The 23,000-nt window shown below is 48.3% G+C and overlaps 2 protein-coding genes across 2 annotated transcripts; one reads left to right on the top strand and one right to left on the bottom strand.

Moving 5' to 3' along the window:
• Window positions 1-616: 616 nt before the first annotated feature.
• On the top strand, window positions 617-1,012 carry LOC142473408 (histone H2A type 1-like). The gene has a single exon (XM_075580655.1). It carries the CDS (start codon window positions 617-619, stop codon window positions 1,010-1,012), a length of 396 nt encoding a protein of 131 aa, XP_075436770.1.
• A 17,746-nt stretch (window positions 1,013-18,758) lies between these two features.
• On the bottom strand, window positions 18,759-19,372 carry LOC142473430 (histone H4). Its single transcript, XM_075580673.1, has one exon. It carries the CDS (start codon window positions 19,205-19,207, stop codon window positions 18,896-18,898), a length of 312 nt encoding a protein of 103 aa, XP_075436788.1. The 5' UTR covers window positions 19,208-19,372; the 3' UTR covers window positions 18,759-18,895.
• Window positions 19,373-23,000: the final 3,628 nt, after the last annotated feature.

Below are 23,000 nucleotides of genomic sequence, written 5' to 3' on the forward strand. Positions count from 1 at the left end.
CTCAGCATACAGTGCAATAAAGCTATAAAGCAAAGCGATGGGCAATGACCCACGTGGCAGCAGCAGCTCTCCCACACGTGGCAGCAGCGGCTCTCCCCCACGTGGCAGCAGCGGCTCTCCCCCACGTGGCAGCGGCGGCTCTCCAAACGGGCCAGTCAATACATCCCCGACTGAAACTCTGGAAAGTGGTGTCGGCGGCGGGCGCTGTGATGGGAAGTGGCCCACTCGAGGAGTCATCAGCCTCTCCGGTCAGTTCAATGAATGAATGAATCTCAATGAAAAGACTCAAGTGAACTCGACTGGATTCTCGGTAACAGCAGAGAAACAATGTCACCAAAACCCCCAGCAGCTCTATTTATAGGAGTCCTATGCAAACTAGCAGCCCCAGCATTCTGTTCTTCTATTGGCTGACTTTATCATGTGACCGTTTATGACATCATCAGTTTTCTTTCAAATTAGACGATTGGTGGTTTCAGGATTATGGAACTGATTGGCTGTTTTCAAAACTGACCAATCACAGAGGAGTTCAGCTGCTTTCTGAGTGTATAAATAAGGGCACAGGGGGCGGGGTTTGTCACTTCTCTTGTTACCCGAGCTGCTGTCTGAGTGATACACGATGTCTGGAAGAGGCAAACAAGGCGGGAAAACTCGCGCTAAGGCCAAGACGCGCTCATCTCGGGCTGGGCTGCAGTTCCCAGTCGGCCGTGTGCACAGGCTGCTTCGGAAGGGAAATTATGCTCAGCGTGTGGGGGCCGGAGCCCCGGTCTATTTGGCTGCAGTGCTGGAGTATCTGACCGCTGAGATCCTGGAGTTGGCCGGTAACGCCGCCCGGGACAATAAGAAGTCCCGCATCATCCCCCGGCACCTGCAGCTCGCTGTGCGGAACGACGAGGAGCTGAACAGGCTGCTCGGAGGGGTCACCATCGCTCAGGGGGGTGTCCTGCCCAACATCCAGGCCGTGCTACTGCCCAAGAAAACCGAGAGCCACAAACCGGCCAAGAGCAGCAAGTGAGCTTCACCCCCGAGACCAGGAGCAGAGATCCCCACATACCCAACACAAAGGCTCTTTTCAGAGCCACCCACAGCATCAAAAAAGCGTTATAGTATTTCACATTTCCTGCAGGACATGTGTTTATTATATTTCTATCTCCATTCTAAGTCACTTTCATTGTTTATGATAATAGTTCTCTTCATTTGTAAAGTAATGTATAATTAAGTCCATGTATGTGGAGGTGTCAGTTCTGTCATTAGAAACAGTAATGCGTTTGATACGACACTGCAGAAAGCAAATCAATATTTAATACCATAAAGGCACCTACTGTATATATAACTTGGGGGTGAACTTTAATTACCGACATGATGATTTTAAGGAAAAAATCCCGTAAAATTGATGAACTGATTAAAGTGCATTTAGTTTGCTGGAACCATAACTATAAAGCTAAACAAAAAAACTGTTTCTAGTTCATCGCTAAATAAATTAAAACAAAGTAGTGCAGCATGGCTAATACACTATAAAGTAGTGTTTGTTTCTGTTTGTGATTATACAAAAGGCGCAACGTGTTGGTATTAGGAGTCTATTCTTGAAACAATTTACCACACGGTGGCGCTGTTGGATTAGAAATCGGTATCTTCATTACTTGGCTTGTAAAGGCTAAAACCTGTATTTATATCGGACACAAATTCGCAAGCCATGTAGGTGTATTATACTGAAAATGTATATAATGTATCATTAAAGACAAGTGAGTAACATTGATGCAAGAACATTTAAAAAAAAAAAAAATTCAACCAACGTTGTTTACAGATTGCCCTCGAACATGCAAAATCAAGTCATAATATAATTAATGTTGACATGTTAGAAAATAAAATAGCATAATGGTATAGAAAGATTCAATAACCAAAAGGCAGAACACATAATTACAGCATCTGGTCTTCGAAATAAACAGCACAAGTTTTTTGGAGGTACAATTTATCAAATTAATTCCTTTATGAGCAAGAACAATAATCAGAATTTATGTTTGTACCACTAATATACTCTGTGCTATAAACTAAAAATTACAGAACCTGTCCCTGGTCCATCTGTGAGCATGTGGCCCATATACTATCTGTCACGGACCGCACAAAAGTGAGCATGTAATATGCAACCAGGGTTAATACACACGGCTACTCTAGCCAACTCACCTTTCTCCTGCACAAAGTACTTTCAATATGTTTATATTAACCCATTACTCAATTGCAATCCCATCTATGTGCGTACATCACTGGATAATTTAGGCAAAATATGTAATTATTTACCAGAGTCTCAGGTCCCTGTTTATTATAGAAAAAAAAAATTGTGCACTTAACACACAATCAGTTGTAGCTAAATGTGGCAGCCAATGAAAATACTCTGTACAAAGCGTGCACCAGTTTATTCTGAGCCCCAACACATTACTTATTAAATGTTTTAATACCCCCGTCCATGGTCAGTCTGGAGTCCCTGGGCTCTGTTCCCTGTATGGGAGCTGGCGGCACTCACAAGCCAATCGGTTCTGGACTCAATGACCGGTTTGGCAGCGTGCTGCCACATGCCGTCTAAGCTCTGATCTGACAGCAAGGTATTGCGGAACTGCCGACTGTGCTCCGGCCCCTTGGCCCTAGTCATACTGGCAGGGATAGGGTTGTCAGTTTGGTCAGGTTACACCCAGCTTACTTTACTGGTCTCCTCCAGGACATCCAAGGGATGAACTCCAATGTCCGGGGACTGATGGTTTCATTCTTGGGACCCTCAACAAACATAGTGTCAGAGGTGGCAAGGTCTCAAGTCTGACAGCAGGTCACAGCCACAATGGGAAATAAAATTGGCAAATAGCCAAGGATAGCGTCGCACCACGAGCAGGAACAGGTGAAGAGGCTGTGGTAAAAACATAGTTATTGGCAACCAGAGAAACACACTAACACGTTTCGCTCCCACAATAGGGCACACTCGACGGACACACTCTACCCCTATTAGTGGCACATAAAATTGCCCTAATCAGTTCCCAACAACATGTTGGTGTTATGGCCTGGGAGGTCTCTGCCATTACAGATGCTCTGGGCCATGCCCTAATCGATGAAAACACAGGCCACCTGCAGGGACTTAGGGGCACCATCGGACAGGTGGCAGATGCTCTGGCCCAAACATATCAGGTTGGACAAGAGTGATGACCGTGCCAGGGTCCAACTGGCTGGCCACCATCATAGTGCTGATGGTATAAGGGCACAAATATTTCAACCGCACAATGATCTGCTCTAGCCCAATGGTGGCTCCTCTTTGTTTTGCAGCACAGGCAGCAATCTCGGCAGCCTCGGAGACTGGGACCTGGGTTGCCTGGGTGATATGGTGGGTCACCTGCTATTGCTCGAGCATAAGAATGTGACTTACCCTGGCGTTTATATGAGGAGCTGGGTTGTGGGTCCCATCGCAGGTGGATCCGTTCAAAGTGCAGTGGGGCAAACCACCCTCAGGTGGCACGCACTGTTGAAACCAAAGCATTGCCACTTATGGGTAAACGTGGTGGTCGGGTTCTGGAACTAGGGGGCACTGGGCAGCTCCACAAAGATGCATCGGACCTTGGGGTTTAATGTGTGCCGAGGAGGTTGGTGGCCAGGAACTGGAACACTCCATTGGGGTTGTTGCCAGAATAGGAGTCGAGCCGCCATGAACTCATCCGTAATCTTGGCAGTTTGCTGAGCCATTGATGGTTTGCCATCCATAATGCATTCACTCACCTCCGGGAAACGTTTGAGTACAAATTGCTCCTTCACGATTAAGATAAGGAATACATTGAAGGTACTCACTGAACACACAGTTACTCACCTCTTTGCATGATGGGCTGACCGGGCCACAGAGTCAGTGTGCAAATCCGTGGACCCCTTGTGCATGGCATAAAACTGGGTCCAGTAAGTCTCGGGCGTGATCTCATACTGAGACCAGAGCAGTGCTTTTACCACCTGGTAGTCACCAGCATCCTCCCAAACCATTGCTTGATAGGCTTCCATATCTTTCCCACGCAGCTTGGGGAAGAAGCCTGTCACAGGAGACAAGATTTTTTAACACACTTCGCCAACTGGGGTCTGAGGGAGAAGAATATAGCCTCAACTAGGTGCAGGGGACTGCTTCAGTAGATTTGCCCTGTACAGCTCCTTCTCAGTGCTATTGTCCCAATAGCACTATTTAAAATCCCGCCAGTCGCCTGTCCGATCAGCTTCAAAACTTGTTTGGTACTCTGATCGGCTTCTCCCCTTACATAGCTCTCGGGCTCCTATACTTTTCATGGAGCAGGGGCAACCAGCCAATCGGAGGACATTGTCTTGTCCGGCTGTACAAATCAGAGGAGGGGGCCGGCTTAGTCACTCTTGACATCCCCTCGAGTAGGGAGGGTCTAGCGAGTGGGAAATTTGATATAGCCAATGGAAATTGTGCCTATGGGACTCAGACCCGGCAACGGTTGAACTAGCCAGCCCCATACATCCCGCTGGGTAGGCACCTCAGCCTCTCATGTGAAAAAAGTATTTGCACCAACGAGAACCAGTTCCCCGGACCTGATTACCATCCCTTCCCTACTCACCATTGTCCTCATACTCACACCGACCCCACCTTCTGTCACAAAGCAGCTTTTCTCCGAAATGCTAGCAAAACAAAAGGCAGTGCTGGCTGCCTTACTAAATGTATGGGGAACATACTGTACTACTACAGGGCACAAAAGTGCCTTTTTTTTACCGATACAATCCCTGTTCCCAATTCCTACTGTTTTCCCCCTTCTAGAGATTACACAGTGATTAGCTCTTTTCTGGAAGAGGTTACACAAAATACATTATACACAGGTCAAACGAGCCTCACCGAGGTGGCTATTACACACAGTTTTGGGGTATCCAGCCGGGCTTCATCTTTATTATGTGAGGTTGGTTACCCCATACCATCAAATATCCCCCTTTAAGATGAAGGCTCTGGGAAAGCTACCCCATCAGGTGTCTCTCCAAGGCTGAAGACCCTGGAAGTCCGTTTATTGGGGCTGGGATAATCATGCTGGGAATGACTATTGGTGTTGCCGTGCTCATTGCACTTTTTTGTGTTGAATGGTAAAATTAAACTCCTGGAGGTCACACCAACTTCCCATTTTCACCTTACACTGGCGACACACTTTATTCGAGCTCGGCTAGTCCCACGAATTCGGGTATACCCGGGTGTATTGAGGTTTGTGACTGTTTTCTGCCCGAGTGCATTGAGGTATTTTCCAGGCAGGGATTGAAGCATTTTATTCCCGCTGGCTGCAATACTGCACAGTATATATATATATACTGCATTACAATTCATGAATTTATGCCATCTGGTAGACACGCGAAGCATTGCAGCCTATTAAATCCTAATCATTATCATTTAACAGATCAGCCGCCCGTCAGCCAGGCATGAACCCAGGCTGGGAAGGCAAACGCAACGGGGCTTGTCAGAGGTGAGGAGCGGCGCATTCCAGGTATCTGCCAGGTACATACTGGGTATTTGCTCGAATAAAGTGTGTCGGTGCAGTACACCCGCTGCAACAAGCTAAGGGGGTTGCGATCAGTGATCACAGTGAAAGGCTTCCCGTAAACATGACCTATAACTTCTTGAGAACCCACACATTGTTGAGACTCTCTTTCTCGATTGTGGCATAGGTGATCTCCCAAGGCAACAGCTTGCAGCTTAGGTAGGTGAACGTATCCTCGCTGCAATCCTCACCTACCTGGCTTAGCACAGCACTGATGCCATAAGTTGAAGCATTGGTTTGCACCAAGAATCGCTTGATGTTATCGAGGACAACCAGGATCAGAGCACTGGCTAGAGCATCTTTGAAAGCCTAAGGGGAAGGGCAGTGGGAACAGCGCTAATGCAATGAAAATAAAAAAATAGTGACAATTAGACAACTAATAAATATAAATACACCCCTAAATATTGAGGTGAAGGCAGCCAGGAAAAATAGGTGACACAAACCAGAAAACACAGTAAAAACAGATAAACCGGCGCCTAAAGGAAATAAAAATCTGACCAAATATAGTCCAATTCAAAAGGCTGGGATGAGTTCCATGGAAGTGTCCTCAATGTAATCTCAGACAAACAGACATGTAAGACGACAACATGAACGAGAAAAAAAGAAAGAAAAAAAGATCATAGTGCAACTAAATACAAACAACAAATCACTGATATAGTATGCAAAATAAGACAGCAGTTTAATACAATGATTAAAAAGTAAATATAAAAACAACAAACATGTGCTTGTTCGGCAAAAACCACTAATGAAGTGATGGCATCCAGTGGGGCTAAAATTGAGACCCTACTTACAGCAATGCTGATATGTATACGCCTGTAGCTCAATCACACTTAACACTCCGGGGCCTGGAGGGAGGATGATACAGCTCGACCGCCTAGAGACTCTGCACCGCTGGGAAGCACAACTCCTGTGGCTCCACGCCGCCAGCCGCCACAACTGTCCTCAAACGCGGGTCAGCTCTTGGGTAGGAAGCCGCCCAAACTCAGTGCTGCCGAAGGACTCACTGGGACAGTCACGCAGACCAGAGGTCTCGCGATAATCAATGACGTCACCGCTGTGAGCCGGAACAGGGGAGGGACGCACGCAAGTGCTAAGGGCTCAGACAGCCAAGGCCACGGAGGGAGGTGGAAGGACTAACAGGGAAGGAAGCCAAAATGTCTCTGCCAGAGAATAGTCCACCCTACGCGTCCTTTGCACCAAGAATCACTTGATGTTATCGAGGACCACCAGGATCAGAGCACTGGCTAGAGCATCTTTGAAAGCCTGTAACGCTGCCCACACTCAGGAGACCAGGCAACTAGCACCAACAGCATCTTCTTTGTTAAATCAGTCATGGCTTGAGCCAGGGCACTATTCTGGGGCAAAAACATTCTATAGTAGCTGGTGGTACTTATAAAAGTGATTACCTGCTTTATAGTGTGGGGGACCGGCCAGTCCACTATTGTCACAACTTTCGTGGGCTCAGGCTTGAGATGTCCCCGGCCTACCCGGTAGCTGCGGTACAATACCCCCGCCATGCCGACTTGGCACTTGGATGGCTTTAGTGTCAGGCCAGCCTCCCTGATCCTATCTATGACTGCTGCTACATTAACCAGATGAGTGTCCCAGTCATTAATACAAATGGCTAAGTCGTCCAGATTAGCCCTAACATAGCCCTTAATCCCTTCCAGCAACCGGTTGACAAGGCGCTAGAACGTGGCCGGCATTTTCTTCATCACAAATGACATGACCAAAAATTCTTACAAGCCAAGGATGTTGAAAGCCGACCTTTCCTACGCCTGCTGGGTCAATGGAATCTGTACAGATTCATGGTGGCCAGATACCTGGCCCCGATGAGCTCATCTAAGAGCTCATCCATGTGGGACAAAGGATAGGCATTTGCCACGGTCTGAGTATTAAGCCGACGTTATTTTACACAGAACCAAGTGGTCCCACCCTCCTTGGCACCACGAATACCGGTGAAGCCCAAGGACACTGAGCACGAGAAATTACCCCTAATGCCATCATGTCCTCAACCTCCCCCTTAATGCTCCACTTTACCTCCGCAGAGATCCATTACGCTTCTTGAGGAGCGGCCAATGATCCCTGGTGTTGACCGGGTGATCGGTTAGATGGGTAATGCCCTGATTATCTGTAAACATGACCTGGTACTGCTCTAGCATCTCTCGCACCAGCTTGGGAACCGCGAGTTGGGGACCCATCTCCACCTGCTCCACTAAGCCTCCCTGCCGGGATTCTCCCAGGAGATCGGGCAGAGCCTGGCTTGCCGGATCCCCCAGCAGCGGGCTACAAATAGCAAACACCTTCGGCCCGCTCTTGTGATTCTCCTTTAGCATATTGATATGGTATGTTCTGTGCCTACCTGCCTCTGGATCCTGGTTTACCACATAATTACACTCATGCACCCGCCGGTGAACCGTGTACGGGCCCGCCCAGGCGGCAAGTAGCTTGTTCTGCCAAGTGGGCTTCAGAACAAGCATCTGCTGCCCTGGGATTAATTCTCTACTACGGAAACTCCTATCATACCAGCGCTATTGCCTGATCTGAGCTGCCTCAAGTTTAGCCTGTGCCAACCCCATGTGTTCCTCTATCTGGTCCCTGAGCCCCACCATGTAATGTAGCACCAAAGCATCAGTATCTCCCCCTCCCAGCCCTTATGAAACAGATTGAGTGGTCCACGGACATGGCACCCATAGAGGAGTTTGAAGGGGGAACGGATGGTAAACTCCTTTGGCACCTCTAGATACGCGAATAGCAGGTGATGTAAGTGAGCTTGTCAGTCTCACCCTTTCAGCTTCCACAAATGCTTGCAACATTGACATTAAGGTCCCATTGAACCGCTCACATAATCCATTCGTTTGGGGATGGTAGGGGGTTGTACAGAGAGATTTGACCTCGCACATTGCCAAGAGACATTGGAGAAGTTCGGACATGCACTGTGCCCCCGGATCAGCCAGGATCTCACTTGGGAAACCTACCCTAGTGAATATCTCAATCAAAGACTCTGCCAATTGACGTGCTTCAATCAAGGACAGAGCAACTGGGATCATGTGCGGATCCACTATATTTACAGCTAGACGCTGGAAGGACTCACCGATCACTGGTAGCGGTCTCAGGGGAGCCTTTGTGTGGTCACTCGACTTGCCCACTAGGTGGCAGGGATTACAGTTATGGCAGAACACCAATACCTCCTGTCATCACGCCGGTGAGTAGAAAGTCTGTAGTAGCCGGGCTCTAGTATGAGTGACTATCTGATGCCCCTACCAGCAGGATCACATGGGATATCTGCATCAACTGTGCCCTATACTCATGAGTAACAACTATCTGTCGCCTTAATGTCCCTGATCTGACCAGAGCACTCTTGGATTCCTGTTATGAGACACTGTGATGCCAAAGGAACCGATGGGACACACCCTTGGAGTCAGACTCGGTCGCCCAAAGTATCATGCCCTCCAGTTTGGAGTCCGATCACACAATGTCCATGAAATCCTAGCTCAGTTCTGGTAGGTTGGCCCTGTCAAACAGTCAGAGGAAATGTTGGGACAGGGTTCGGGACAAATGTCTAGCTTGTGCTGGCTTACCTGCTTGGTGTCCACCGGGATTTCAGCTCTCTTTGGCTCCAAAAGCTGGGGAGAGATAATTGGGGTGGTGTGCGGAAATGCCAAAGGCACTTCCACCTGGGCAACTGCCTGACTTTTGCTCGGGGTGACCGCAGCCACTGGTGCATTCTCCTCAGAGTAGGAGCAAATAAAGTGCCCCAAGTCATTGCCCAGCAGGATGTTGGTGTCCAAGCCGGGTTACACTGTGACATCCCAGACTCCTCTACTAGTGCCCTGATCAAGTAACACCCGGGCAACTTGCAATAACTTGGGGGCTCTGTCCAGCATTCTCACCGGCATCCCCGTGCCTTGGAGAAGTTTCTCTGGGCTGACCATATCAGGTCGCACCAGATTACCGTAACACCGGTGTCCATCAGGCCGGCCACCCGGAGATGGCCTATGGTAACCGGGCACAAATATTGTTGGCGGACATCATTGGATTCCAGCCCGATGGCTGCGATTCCATGTCCCTCCAGATCCACTTCTGCATCGTTGACTGCTGCTGCTAGGTCTGCTGCTGCACATTCTGCACGGCCTCCACTTGCTATGCTTTTGGGGCCAATCTCACATAGGGGATTGGTCTCGCTGCTTGTGAGCATTGCCCCATATTGGGGTTACTGGAGCAGGGTGGGTTGGGGCAGTCCACCCGCAGATGGCCTAGCCAATTGCACTGGTAGCACCGGCGCTCATGGGCAAACTCTACAGGCTTTAGCTGCAGCACCTCCGGCACTCCACTTGTTCCATCCCAGCTTAGTGGCCTTGGGAGGGTAAGTTACGTTAGGTGGTGTTGTCGCTGGCACTGGATCGGGGGTAAGGACCTACTTCTCCAACTGTGGCCGCATGGTCACAAATTCATCTGCCATCATGCCGGTCGTCTGGTGCATTCTCGGCTTATGCTCTATGACCCACTCCCGCACCTCCGGTACACATTTGGGCAAAAACTGTTCACGGATGACAATGTCCATCCTGTCTAGGAGCGAGGTGACTCTGCATCTGGCTACCCACCGAGGGCTGTGAAGGTCTAGCCAGGAGTTGAACTCCATGTAGGTGCCCCGCCTCCTTTGTCCAGAGCCCTGAACTGGGCACAATAGAACTCCGGTGAGAGGTGCACTGGGCTATGCTCATTATGTTTGGAACTATCGGTACTGCGGTCTTGAAATCACAAACTACTCAGAAATGAAAGTCCCGCAAGAGATTCAGAACTGGGCCAAGTGATGTCCATTACTATCCACCAGATAAAAAGCCTGTCACAGGAGACCAGAACCTTTACACACATCCCCCGGGATCACACAGTGATTAGCTCTTTTCTGGAAGAAGTTACCACTCAATACATTATAAACAGGCCAAATGAGTCTCACAGAGGCAGCCATTACACACAGTTTTGGGGCAGCGAACCGAGCTTTCCCTTTATTATGTGAGGTTGTGATAGGATGAGGCGGAGGAGAGGATAGTTGGTGATGGACTGATTATGGTTTGTGAGGTTGGGTTGAACAGTGGTAGTTCATCAAGGGTTAGTGGTAATTTTAGTGGGGATAATTAATGGAGGTGTCAGTTAATAATGGAGCAATCTATGTAGGGTTTTACAGGTACAGTTAATGGGAGAATCATATTTTTTTTTTTTTTCAAATAATTTTATTAGGCATTTAGATATGTATGCAGGTACAACAAGCGATAAAGCCTAACATTTTTAAATCGACAATTTTTTTGGGGGGGAACAGATTGACAACCTCAGTTGTCAGTAAAGAGGGGGGAGTGCCTTCAGAGAGGGAAGGCAGGGGGGGGCTGGAAGGGTGAGGAGGGGAGAGAGGGGGGAGGGGTCGGAGGGGGTTGGGAGTCCCATCTGGCTGTTGGGGATGTGGTCTAGCAGGTAGTTTTAGTTCACTTCTGGGGAGGGGGTAGACCTCTGTCTCGTTTGAGCTGGTTGTCTGACCCTTTTGCAGGAAATCCACGGTTCCCAGATGTCCTCGTAGGCGGGGAGTTTTTGTCTCATGATAGCGGTAAGCCTTTCCATGATCATCACCTAGCCGACTCTTTTTTTGATCGTTCCCAGTGCCGACGTGGTTGTTTTCCTCCAGGAGGCCGCAATACAGCATCTTGCCGCGGTAAGAATGAAGGATATTAATTTCCTGGTTGGCCGGACTATGTCAGTCATTGGTGCGGCCAACAGGTAGGTCAGTGGTTCGATAGGTAATTCCAGGTCAGTGACCACTTTTATCAAAATTTGGACCTTAGCCCAGTACTTCACAATTTCTGGACAGGTCCACCAGATGTGGGCCATGTCCCCTCTATGACCACAGCCTCTCCAACATAGGTCTGATGCCAGAGGGTAGATCTGGTTTAATCGTGCTGGGGTAAGATACCAGCCAAACATAATTTTATAAATGTTTTCCTTTATTGTAGTGCATAGTGAGGTCTCTGAGGCTGCCTGCCAGATTTCTTCCCAAGTCTCTCTGTCTATATTTATATTCAGGTCTGCTGCCCATTTGAGCATATAATCATGCTCTTTGGGGGTCGAGGAGCGCTCTAGAGCACCATATATGTCCGAGATTAGACCTATCTGGTGGGTCTTTGTCTCGCAAAGTTGTTCAAACGTCGTGAGAGTGGGGTATTCTGGGAGAGGGCATGTTGTTCTAATAAAGTTTCTGATTTGGAGGTATTTAAATGTGTCCAATTCTCTCATTTTATATTTGGTCCTCAATTCTTGGTAGCTCAGAAGCCTCCCTAGGCTCAGTAGGTCCGCAATCGCCTCTATACCCCATGTGTTGAATTGATCGAACAGTTTAGATCCACATCCCGGGGGGGAACTTTGGATTGTTAAAGATGGGGGTCAATTGGGAACTTTTGGTGGTAAGGCCATATTTGTATTTACATCTTATCCAGACGTCCCACGTGAACCGTGAGGCCTGTAGTTTAAGATTGTGTGTATGCCCCTCTCCTCTGTCCAGGCTCCAGAGGCAGGCTTGCAGAGAAGGCATTTTGGCACATCGAGTCTCTATCTCTACCCAACTACAACGGCTCGGGTCCGAGTTCCACATTACTACCTGCTTGAGCTGTGCAGCTAAGTAATATCTGTGTAGGTCTGGTACTCCCAGTCCTCCCCTAGATCTTGCTGCCAGCAGGACCGATCTGGCGACTCTGGGTCTCTTGCCCTGCCAAATGAAGTGGAACAATCTGTTCTGAATATGTTTTAGATCAGCGCCCGGAACGTGGGTCGGGAGTGTTTGGAAAAGGTATAACATTCTTGGGAGTATATTCATCTTAGTAGATATCATTCTACCGAACCACGATATCTGGTAACCTTCCCACTGATCTAGATCCTTTTTGATCTTGTCCCATAACTTCGGGTAGTTATCCCGGTATAAATCCCGGTAGTGCCTTGACACATTAATTCCCAGATATTTAATGTATGAAGGGCACCATCTGTAGTTAAAGTTAGTTTTGAGGAGTTTGACTTCGGGATCTGGGAGACTAAGATTTAGAGCCTCTGATTTGTCGCTGTTTATTTTGTATCCTGATACTTTACCAAACTCCGTCAGTTCCTTCTGAAGGTTAGGGAGGGAAGTTAGGGGTTTAGTCAAAGTAAGAATGATGTCATCAGCGAATAAGGAAATTTTGTATTGTGCTTTATCGATAGGGATTCCCTGGATGTTCGGGTTTTGTCTTATTTTAGACGCCAGTGGTTTAATCGTGAGGGCAAAGAGGAGGGGGGATAGGGGGCATCCTTGTCGGGTACCATTTTTGATTTGGAATCGTTCAAGGCCTCCGCCCGAGAGTCGTACTGAGGCAGAAGGGTTCTGATAAAGTGCTTGAACACCCTTTAAGAACGAGTCTCCGAAACCAAATGTTATCAGTGTTTGGTCTAGAAATAGCCAGTCAATCCTGTCAAATGCCTTCTCCGCGTCTAGGCTTAATAGCATCGCCTTTGAGCCTGAAAGGTGGGCATGGTCTACTAAGTTAATTATTTTACGTGTATTGTCTGAGGCCTGTCGACCCAGGACAAACCCGACCTGGTCCTTGTGTATTAGTCTCGGGAGGATAGGGTTAAGTCTGTTCGCCAAAATTTTACTATATAGTTTAAGGTCGTTGTTCAACAATGAGATTGGTCTGTAACTGCCACATTGGGTGGGGTCCTTCCCTTCTTTAAGTATTATCGCCAGATTTGCGGACGACATTGTGGATGGGATAGGACTCCCTTCTAAGAATGAGTTGAACAAGCTTAATGGGTGTTTGGACATTTGTGAAACCATCAGGGCCCAGCGCCTTGGAGATCTTTGAGGCCCTAACGGCCACTTCTAATTTGTCCAGCGTAATTTTTGAATTTAGATAAGTATTTTCTTCCTCTGTTAGTGATGGAAGATTGCAATCGGATAAGTAATCAGCGGCTAATGCCGAGTTCGTTATACTAGAATTCGCAGAGTGGGTCCTTATGTTATATCATTTGGTGTAGAATTTGGTGAATTCCTCTGCTATTTTTTTTCCGTTGTATTGGAGTTCACCAGAGTTATTCCTGATCGCCGTTATTTGTGACTTTTTCTGTATTCCTCGTAACTTACTAGCGAGAAGTCTATCTGCCTTGTTCCCTTTATCATAGTACCTCTGACCCGTCCATCTAAGAGCTTTTTCTACATTTTCCAATTGGGTTATTCTTAAATCGTTTCGAGCAGTTGTCAATTGTTTGTAAATTCTCCGGGAGGGGTTATTTTTATGCTGCTGCTCTAAATTGATTATTTTGTCTGTAAGCTCTTTAGTTAATTTGAGTTTATTTTTTTTCCGGTGGGAGGTAAGAGATAAGATTTCCTCGGATTGTCGCCTTATGGGCTTCCCACAGGCTTGCTGGTGAAGATACAGAGCCTTTGTTTATTCTAAAGTATTCCCTGAGGGATTTTTTGAGTTCCAGCACTGTCCCGGAGTGGTTCAGTAGGGAATCGTTTAGTTTCCAGCTATATGAGATAATTTTCCCAAATGGAATGGATAGGGTCATGGTGATAGGGGCATGATCTGACCACGTAATTGGGCCGATGTCTGAGTCTGTGGTGGCCTCTAGGTTGTTCTTGGTAGCAAGAAAGTAGTCAATACGGGAATAAGACTGGTGAGGAGCCGAGTAAAAGGTATAATCCCTTTGCCCCTGATGTTGTGTTCTCCAAATGTCCACCAGAGAAAAGTCCCCAACAATGTCCTTGATTTTTTCCCCCAGTCTTTGTGACTGAGTGGAGTGTTGTCATCCTGGGTGGCTCGATTTGTCTTCTTTTGGGTTGAGAGCCATATTAAGATCACCTGCAATAAGTAGCGAGGATAGGTACTGTGGGTCAATTTCTTCCAGAACCTTCTTCAGAAATTCTGTCTGGTTCTCGTTCGGGGCATATAGGTTAAAAAGGGCGATTGTCGTGCCTGAAAGTGAGCCGTAGACCACAATAAATCTCCCCTCTGGATCTGCCTGAATTTTTGTTAAATTAAATGGGGTGCCCTGACGGATCAGAATGGCAACCCCTCTGCGTTTGCTGCTGAAAGATGAGAAATAGCTCAATGGGAACGCGTGTTGAAATATTTTAGGAGGTTCTTGAGACGTGAAGTGCGTCTCCTGGAGGAAAACAACATCTCCCCCTGTATTCTTTATCTCCTGGAGGGCCAGGCGTCACTTTCTATTGTTGTGTAGGCCCTTCACATTTAGGGAGACAATTTTTAGTGCTTTTTGGTGAGACATAATGACCTCCCAGAGGGTACCGCGTGTGTTGTCCTTGGACTAGTGCTGGAGAGAAACAGCCAAAATGGGCAGAGGGAGAGGGTTGGGTAAGGGGCCGCTGGGACAGTAACAGCGGCTAGGAAAAGAAAGGAAAGTCGACCCTAATGGGGTCTAAAAGGTGTTGAACCGGTCTTTAGTAAAGGACCGGTTAGTGGGGTTTAAGACCCTTGGGGGCGGGTCCGAAAACGGTCTCCAGTGAAGGCGGGCTGGGTGGAGACCCTTTAGGCTCTATGGTTTCATCCGAAATTACTTACACCGGGGAGGCCTGGTAGATGAGATTTCTGGACAGCTAGGCCTTAGCCTTGTCTTTCGATGTGTGGGCGGAATTGGGAGAAGGAGGGGAAGGTGGGTAGGGGAGGGGTGGGTTGGGGGTGAGAGCGGCATGGGAGAATCATTTTAATAAGGACAGTCATGCGTTAGTATTTGCGAGAGGAGTTGTACATTTTGAGAGCACTGGGAAGGGGACAATCAGATTTTGGAAGCATTGTGGATGGGAACAATGAATTAGGAAATCACTGGGGAACAATGGATTACGAATACTTTGAAAGGGAACAATCTGATTAGGAAACAAAGGGGAAGGGGCCAATCTCCTCACTACAATAGATTAGGAATAATTGAGGGAGACTACATTGCTTAGTACTTGAAACCAAGCACTGGGAATGCCATGGAAGTAGAGGCGGGAAACAATACAGAGTGGGACCACTGGGGAAGGGAGCAACCCACAAACTATTACAACAAGAATTAGGTAAATCTTGAAACACTTGAGAAGTGGACAATCAAAACAGGGCACTGAGGGAGGGAACAATGTGTTTTGAGCATTGGGCGAGCAAGAATGAGAACAATATATGAAACAGGTGACGCCGGATAGTAAGGAGGGGAGCATAGTTCTCGTTACATATTGCTTACTAACAATAGTTGCCACAGCAGACCAGGACTCTTTCACTGGATCACGTGCCAGACAGGACACAGCGATCAAATAAAGAGGTGTTTATTTCAGCAGTAGCCATCAGACACAGCACAGAATCTCCTAACAGAGCTATACTCGCACCAACCAGGGAATACAGGGGGAATCCTAGCAGTCCTAGGTGCCCAGTGCCACAGAAATGGCTTACCCGGAGCAGCTCCCACTCTTGTAGAGGATCAGGAATTCCGGCAGTGCTGAAAACAAGTTGCAAGCAGGCAAGTTTAAATCTTCTGCTTCAGAAAAGCACACAGCCTTGTCTTGGGTGTCTCTGGCATGACATCAGAGAATACCATTTAGTCCATCTCCATGCCAGTCCAGAAATGATCTGTGGAATTGATATCTGCCACCCCGTTTCTAGATTCCTGTCTCCATAGCAAATCATGGAGATAGGGTGGTGACCCATCAGAGTGCCTGATGTGTGTGGACACAATCACAGTTCCCCAGGCCTCAGTACACACCCCTGGGACCAGGCTTAACCTGTATTATTCTGGACCCCGTCCCTCCCACCTACCTGTCCTTTCCTGGGGCTCATCTGGTCACCGGACCCTAGAGCTGCCCCATTTTAATGTGCCATGCAACCCCTTCCATACCCTGTAACTGTAATTGTTTACTCTCGTGTTGTAAACTGTACCAAAGTATACACTGTGTGTGCATATATAAAGCACAGCCAGGGTCTCTGTACATTGGGCTGAGAATCCCACTGAGCAGCCCACATGTCCGGAGAACTGCTATTGCTTGGAGTGGAGGGGGAGGAGAGGAGCAGGAACAAAGGGAGAGTGGCTGGGGAAGAGATCGGGCTGACGGGTAAACACCCTAAAAGTGCAGCATTGCGCTGTATCCCGAGATATCGCTGATGCTCATGGGAGATATTCCTGATGGCCGGGAAGCCGCTGCCAGGCTCCCACTGACAGGCGCTGCTCCCACTGACAGGCGCCGCTCCCACTGACAGGCGCCGCTCCCACTGACAGGCGCCGCTCCCACTGACAGGCGCCGCTCCCACTGACAGGCGCCGCTCCCACTGACAGGCGCCGCTCCCACTGACAGGCGCCGCTCCCACTGACAGGCGCCGCTCCCACTGACAGGCGCTGCTCCCACTGACAGGCGCTGCTCCCACAGGGACGTTCATATTTCTCCAAAAGCCCTTTAACTCTCACCCACCCCGCGCCCAGCCATGATTGGCCAATGCAGATGTGACCTCACGTCCTGTCTCCCATGCAGTATCCACACATGATGGTCGCGGCTCCATCTACAGCGATTTCCTATAGCAGCGGGGACTGTATGTAAGGGGAACCCAGCAGCGCTCAGGGTCAGTGTGATCCCAGCGTGCAGGGAACTAAGCGGTGCGCCCCAAGGCTGCGCCAGAGACACCTTCACACGTCGCTGGGAGCTTCATCCAGCGGGAGATGTGAAAACGGTTCCGTGCTGCGGGACAGAGTCTCAGAAAGCAAACAGGTTTGAAAGCGCTGCAGTCTCAAACCCCACAGGAGTGGGAGCAAACCCTGGGGAGCCTTGGAAATGGCGCCTGGCACCAAGAATTCCCCTGTATTCCCTGTTTTGGGGAGTGTAAGGGGTTTGTGAGTTTGTGCTGGGCTGGATACGGCCAGAATAAATTCTCTTTATTGAAACGCTTTGTCCGTTCTGGTGCCTTAATCCCGGGGTTACGTTCTGGTCTCCGGGATAATCTTTGAGATAAAGTGTGACTGAAATAAAAAAAAACAAAGGATCATGGAATTAATAGAACAGATTGATTTAGTAACATTGTTCACAAAAGTAAGGAAGACCCCAAGTGTTTCATGTTAATGTGAGTTACACACGTGTGTGTGTTTTGCTGCCTTTATTTTGGTGCTGCTGCGTTTTCCCTGTATAGATTGTGTGGGAAATGTGGCATCTTTGGCAGTTTCAGCCCCCACATCAGTACACATATTTGTGCGATTTAAGAAGTGATGCTAGAGTCCTGTTGATTTTCAACTTAATTCACTAATTATATTAAAGGGAATCCGCAAAACGTATTTAACACAAATATCTGGAGGTGAAACTTTGATTCAGATCATTGTGAAAAATCCAGGTCTCCAGAATCAAGATCATTTCCAAAACAATACTGCCACCGTGTGGTCTTTGTTTGAATGACAGATAGTAAAGCTTTGGCGCCTTTTTACCTTCTCTGTATAATTGTTCCGAGATCCCCAAACCGAGTGTTTTACACATGAAATGCGGGGTTGTATTTATGATCATAAAACCAAAAAACGTGTTCAATATGTATGAGATTTACAGTTGTGACAAAGAATCATAAAAGTCACAGAAAGTGCTAAAGAAAATCCGATTGCATTTTTTTCTCATCAAAAGCTGATACATGATGCCCAATATATGGGTCTATTTAATGGAATATAAAAAGAGTGACTATTTTATGAAACATTTGCATTGGGGATTCTGTTTTAAGAGCAGAAAAGACAGCAAAATAATAATGAATGAATGCTCAAACATTGTCATTGTTTTATGCAAGTCTATAAAAATGTAATTGTTTTCATAGCGGTTAAAATCAATACAGATAAGGCATTTATCAGATACATTTTCTTTTGCAGATTGTACTAATGTGTAATGTAAAAAAATGTGTATATGGATCGAGCAATTAAAATCACGTATTTAAATCTATGTCAAGTGCAGACACTTCTAATTCAGAGAAGTTATATCAAAAAGTGAAACCAATATTTGTAGTTTGCTTTATGAATGAGCAGTTAATAGCATGAAGGGAGTATAGCAAAGTTTATATAACTCACGAGTGTACATGTCAATTCATAGAAAAGAATCGTACATAAAGCGCTGTAACAAAATGCTGTCACATACTGGTGGTTTTGTAGTGAATTGTATTTCTCTAACCAGTTTCCAATATGAAATATTGAGTCCCGTCAGAGACAGCAACATGAAAACGGGTAAGAATAAGATGGCGGTGTAACCAGAGCTCTATACAGGAGAATGTGGGTGGCCCTTAAAAGAGCCTTTGGGTTAAATGAATGTGAATTCCGTATCATCAGTTGGTAAGAAGTGTCACCGTTTAGCCTCCGAATCCATAGAGAGTGCGGCCCTGGCGCTTGAGAGCATACACCACGTCCATAGCGGTGACCGTCTTCCTCTTAGCGTGCTCGGTGTAGGTGACCGCGTCCCGGATCACATTCTCCAGGAAAACCTTGAGCACCCCACGAGTCTCTTCATAGATGAGACCGGAGATGCGCTTCACCCCTCCTCTGCGAGCCAGGCGGCGGATAGCTGGCTTGGTAATGCCTTGGATGTTGTCACGAAGAACCTTCCTGTGCCTCTTGGCGCCTCCTTTCCCGAGCCCTTTTCCTCCTTTGCCGCGACCAGTCATTCTGCAAAGTGTCAAAACAAGAAGCGAATGAGGTAATTGCGGTAAAGCTGCTGCTTATATGCAGTATGAGCGGACCTGAGTGAAAACCACAGACACCCCATGAGGGGAGAAAGTGAATTGCACTGGAAGACGTTCCTTGATTTTGATTGGCTGAAAAAGTCTTTAGTCTGATTGGCTCAGTGAAAGCCGTTACTGTTTATAAAAAAAGGCCGCGTGGTAATGGGATTGGTTGGAAGTTTATCTCATTAAAACAGTGATCACATTTGCTTTGCCTAGTATTGCCCAACTCACACGAACACATTTGTGTGCCATCTATTTCATGTATTTAATTATGTTGTGTCTGCATCTATATATCTGTAAATGTAATTCATTTGTAATATTTAGATGTGTATGATCAACTACATTCATCAGTATTTTTTTGAATAAATATCCCTGTTTTATTAATTTGCTTTTATGTCTAATTTACCCTGCATGAGGTGACACGTGGAAGAAATGCAGACCGGGGAAACAAGTTCAGCAAACACAAATCCTCCAGTAGAAATGTCTGAAGTTGACAGTTACTCCACAGGGTGGCAGTGCTGCTTCGAAATTGTGTGTGTGTGTGTGTGTGTGTGTGTGTGTGTGTGTGTGTGTGTGTGTGTGTGTTATAAAAAAAAGACATGTGAGAATAAATTATTTTTTAACATTGTGCAACTTTGATAAATATATTCACGCACACACACACACACATGCATACACACACACACGCATACACACACACACACACACACACACACACACACACACACACACACACACACACACACACACACACACACACACACACACACACACACACACACAGACACACAGACACACACACACACACACATATACACACGCACACGCATACACACATGCATACACACACGCATACACACACACAGACACACACACACACAGGAGACAGGGATCGGGCAGAAGGGGGACAGGGATCGGGCAGAAGGGGGACAGGGATAAGGGCAGAAGGGGGACAGGGATCGTGCAGAAGGGGGACACGGATCGGGCAGAAGGGGGACACGGATCGGGCAGAAGGGGGACACGGATCGGGCAGAAGGGGGACACGGATCGGGCAGAAGGGGGACACGGATCGGGCAGAAGGGGGACAGGGATCGGGGCAGAAGGGGGACAGGGATCGGGGCAGAAGGGGGACAGGGATCGGGGCAGAAGGGGGACAGGGATCGGGCAGAAGGGGGACAGGTATCGGGCAGAAGGGGGACACGGATCGGGCAGAAGGGGGACACGGATCGGGCAGAAGGGGGACAGGGATCGGGCAGAAGGGGGGCTGGGATCGGGCAGAAGGGGGACAATGATCAGGCAGAAGAGGGACAGACCGTCAGGGGTCGGGCCGGGAGCGGGCGCGTCACTGGCCGGGGGCGGGCCAGTGACGTCTCGGAGCTGGTTCGCCCTCATTGGGCGAACCGCTCACGTGACCGGCCTGTCTCGCTGGCAAGTGGGGGAATTTTAAATTCCCCTAAGACCTGCGCTTCCACAAGCGCGCGGAAGCATAGGTGAGCCCCTACTAAAGCCGCTCTAATTGCGGCTGTGGGGGCTCAGTGCTGAGCGGGAGCGCACGTCAGCACGCTCCCGCCAGCAAGCGCCAAACATGGCCAAGGCCTAAGGCTGTGCCTATAGTTATAGTGCCGCCGATGGTGACGGCGACACGACGGGTGACGTCACCCGTCGCCACCGGCGAAAGTTATGTTTCGCCGGGGCGGCGGCGGCACGGGATTCCGGGCATTTAATTGGTTCAAGGACCATCACGTGAAACGACGGCCCTTGAAAAATCAAATTTGCCGGCTTCAAGTTTTCGCGACGGCGACGTTGTGTGCACTATAAGCGCACGCGGCGGCGGCAATGCTTTTGTGTTTGTGCGATGTTGTGTCGCTGTTGCAGGCACTATAAGCACGGCCTAAGGGCTGTTAAAAAGTGTGTGCAGCCGTGCACAAATGTATAACATTTGTGCAAACACACAAATACACACACACACACACACACACATGCATGCATATATGCATATACATACATACATATATACACACATACACACATATACATACATTCAGCGCCGGTAGCAGCGTAAAAAGATTATTTTTCCCGTCTTCGCCGCTGTCTGTCGGCTCCCCGCTCCCTGGCGTGCGCGCGCGGCCCTTGTATAGAAGAGCTGACTCACCGCACCCCCACCACTATAGAACGGCCCTAAGGCTGAGGACCCGCTGCGGACGGCCGCGCGCGCGGACCACCAGCCCCTACCTGCTGCCCATCTGTCCCCGCTGCCTCTTTCCGGCGAGGCTCACTACGCGCTGTGACGCGTCAGCCGCCAGGGGAAGCAAGAGAATTGCGATCCCGAGCGGTGACGCGTCACGTGGTGCGCTGGTGAGTCTATCAGCGCCGGGTCAGGAGTGTTAGAGGCAGCTTCCCCACCTCCAAAAGGTGGGGGGGAAGTGTGTGTGCGCGTGTGTGTGCATGTGTATATATGTGTATATATGTGTATATATATATATATATATATATATATATGGTGTGTGTGTGTGGGGACGGACCGACTGGGGAGGTATAAGGGGGAGGGGGAGGAGGGTCAGCACGGAGAGCCCTCCGCTCAAACCACACCCCCCCCCCCGCTCAAGCTCCCTACAGCCCGCAGGTTCAATTGCCTCTCAGCGTGCCGCCTGCATGCAGTGCTTAGCCTAAACTATAACAAGCTGTGCAAATCCAGCTAAAGGCAAACAGCCACCAGGCACTTTTCTTGGCTATAAAGGTGCAATTCCTGATAAGAACATATGTTGGAAAGGGAAATAAGGTGAGGAAGCATGTTAGCAAGGTAACACTCCCAGACTATTTAAACATAGTCACATAATGCCACAAAATCAGGTCCTCAGCGGGAAAAAAAATAAGTTGCATGCATTTATCCCTAACCACTTTGCTGTATGGTGTGTGTGTGTTGTGTTGTGAACCCTTGTAGAGGTGTAATGGGTAAACAAAATGTATATAATTACTCACTGATAAAATATAGAATACATTTTTAATAGGGATAGATTTTAATAAAATTACTTGTACTTTATAAAACATTAATGTAAATTAATCTGTGCGATCATATCTGTGTTAAATAAATGTTACGCTGTGCTCACCACGGACAAGGAGGGTCCCCGAAACTGAGGTGAGATGGGTAACAAACTGCACCCAGAGCTACGGGACACGCCTGGAAAGTGGAAAATAGGCGTCTGGAACCGTCTGGGAGTATAAGATAAAGTAAGATACTCGCCAGACGAGAAGGGAGGTTCCAGAAGATAGGTGGTACCGAGAGCCTGGGGTCCAGAGCCGGGAGGTAGGTCGGAATCCGCAAACCGAGGTGAAGGGGTCGGCGAGTCCAGGAGGTCAGGATACAAACCAAGGGTAGAAGACCAGAGCGGATCCACAGCCAGGCCGGTTCGGTACGCAAGGGATCACTAAGGAGACAAAGAGACAGGAACTGAGGCAGGCACGACCGTGGTTAACACAGGTCATACAAAGCTATGCTCAGTCAAAGAATGAATGGCTGAACAAGGTATAAGTAGGAGGAAGGACCAATAGGGAGAGGGGGAGTAACAAGGGAGCGGTCCCAGGAAAGATAGGAATTGGTAGGGAGAAACTCACCACAGCTGTGCTAGATGTGCAGCTTGTGAGCGGTGCACGCACATCAGGCATGTGCGCCGCGCGGGAGAGGCGTGCGCGGCCTCAGCTGGGGGAGGGAACTCCCCCTGAGGGAGGACGTAAA

The sequence above is a fragment of the Ascaphus truei genome, assembly GCF_040206685.1.
Source record: "Ascaphus truei isolate aAscTru1 chromosome 12 unlocalized genomic scaffold, aAscTru1.hap1 SUPER_12_unloc_1, whole genome shotgun sequence".
Taxonomy (NCBI): domain Eukaryota; kingdom Metazoa; phylum Chordata; class Amphibia; order Anura; family Ascaphidae; genus Ascaphus; species Ascaphus truei.

Excerpts from the sequence above, each read along its gene's own strand:
- LOC142473408 (XM_075580655.1), top strand. The coding sequence starts at position 617 with ATGTCTGGAAGAGGCAAACAAGGCGGGAAAACTCGCGCTAAGGCCAAG.
- LOC142473430 (XM_075580673.1), bottom strand. The coding sequence starts at position 19,207 with ATGACTGGTCGCGGCAAAGGAGGAAAAGGGCTCGGGAAAGGAGGCGCC.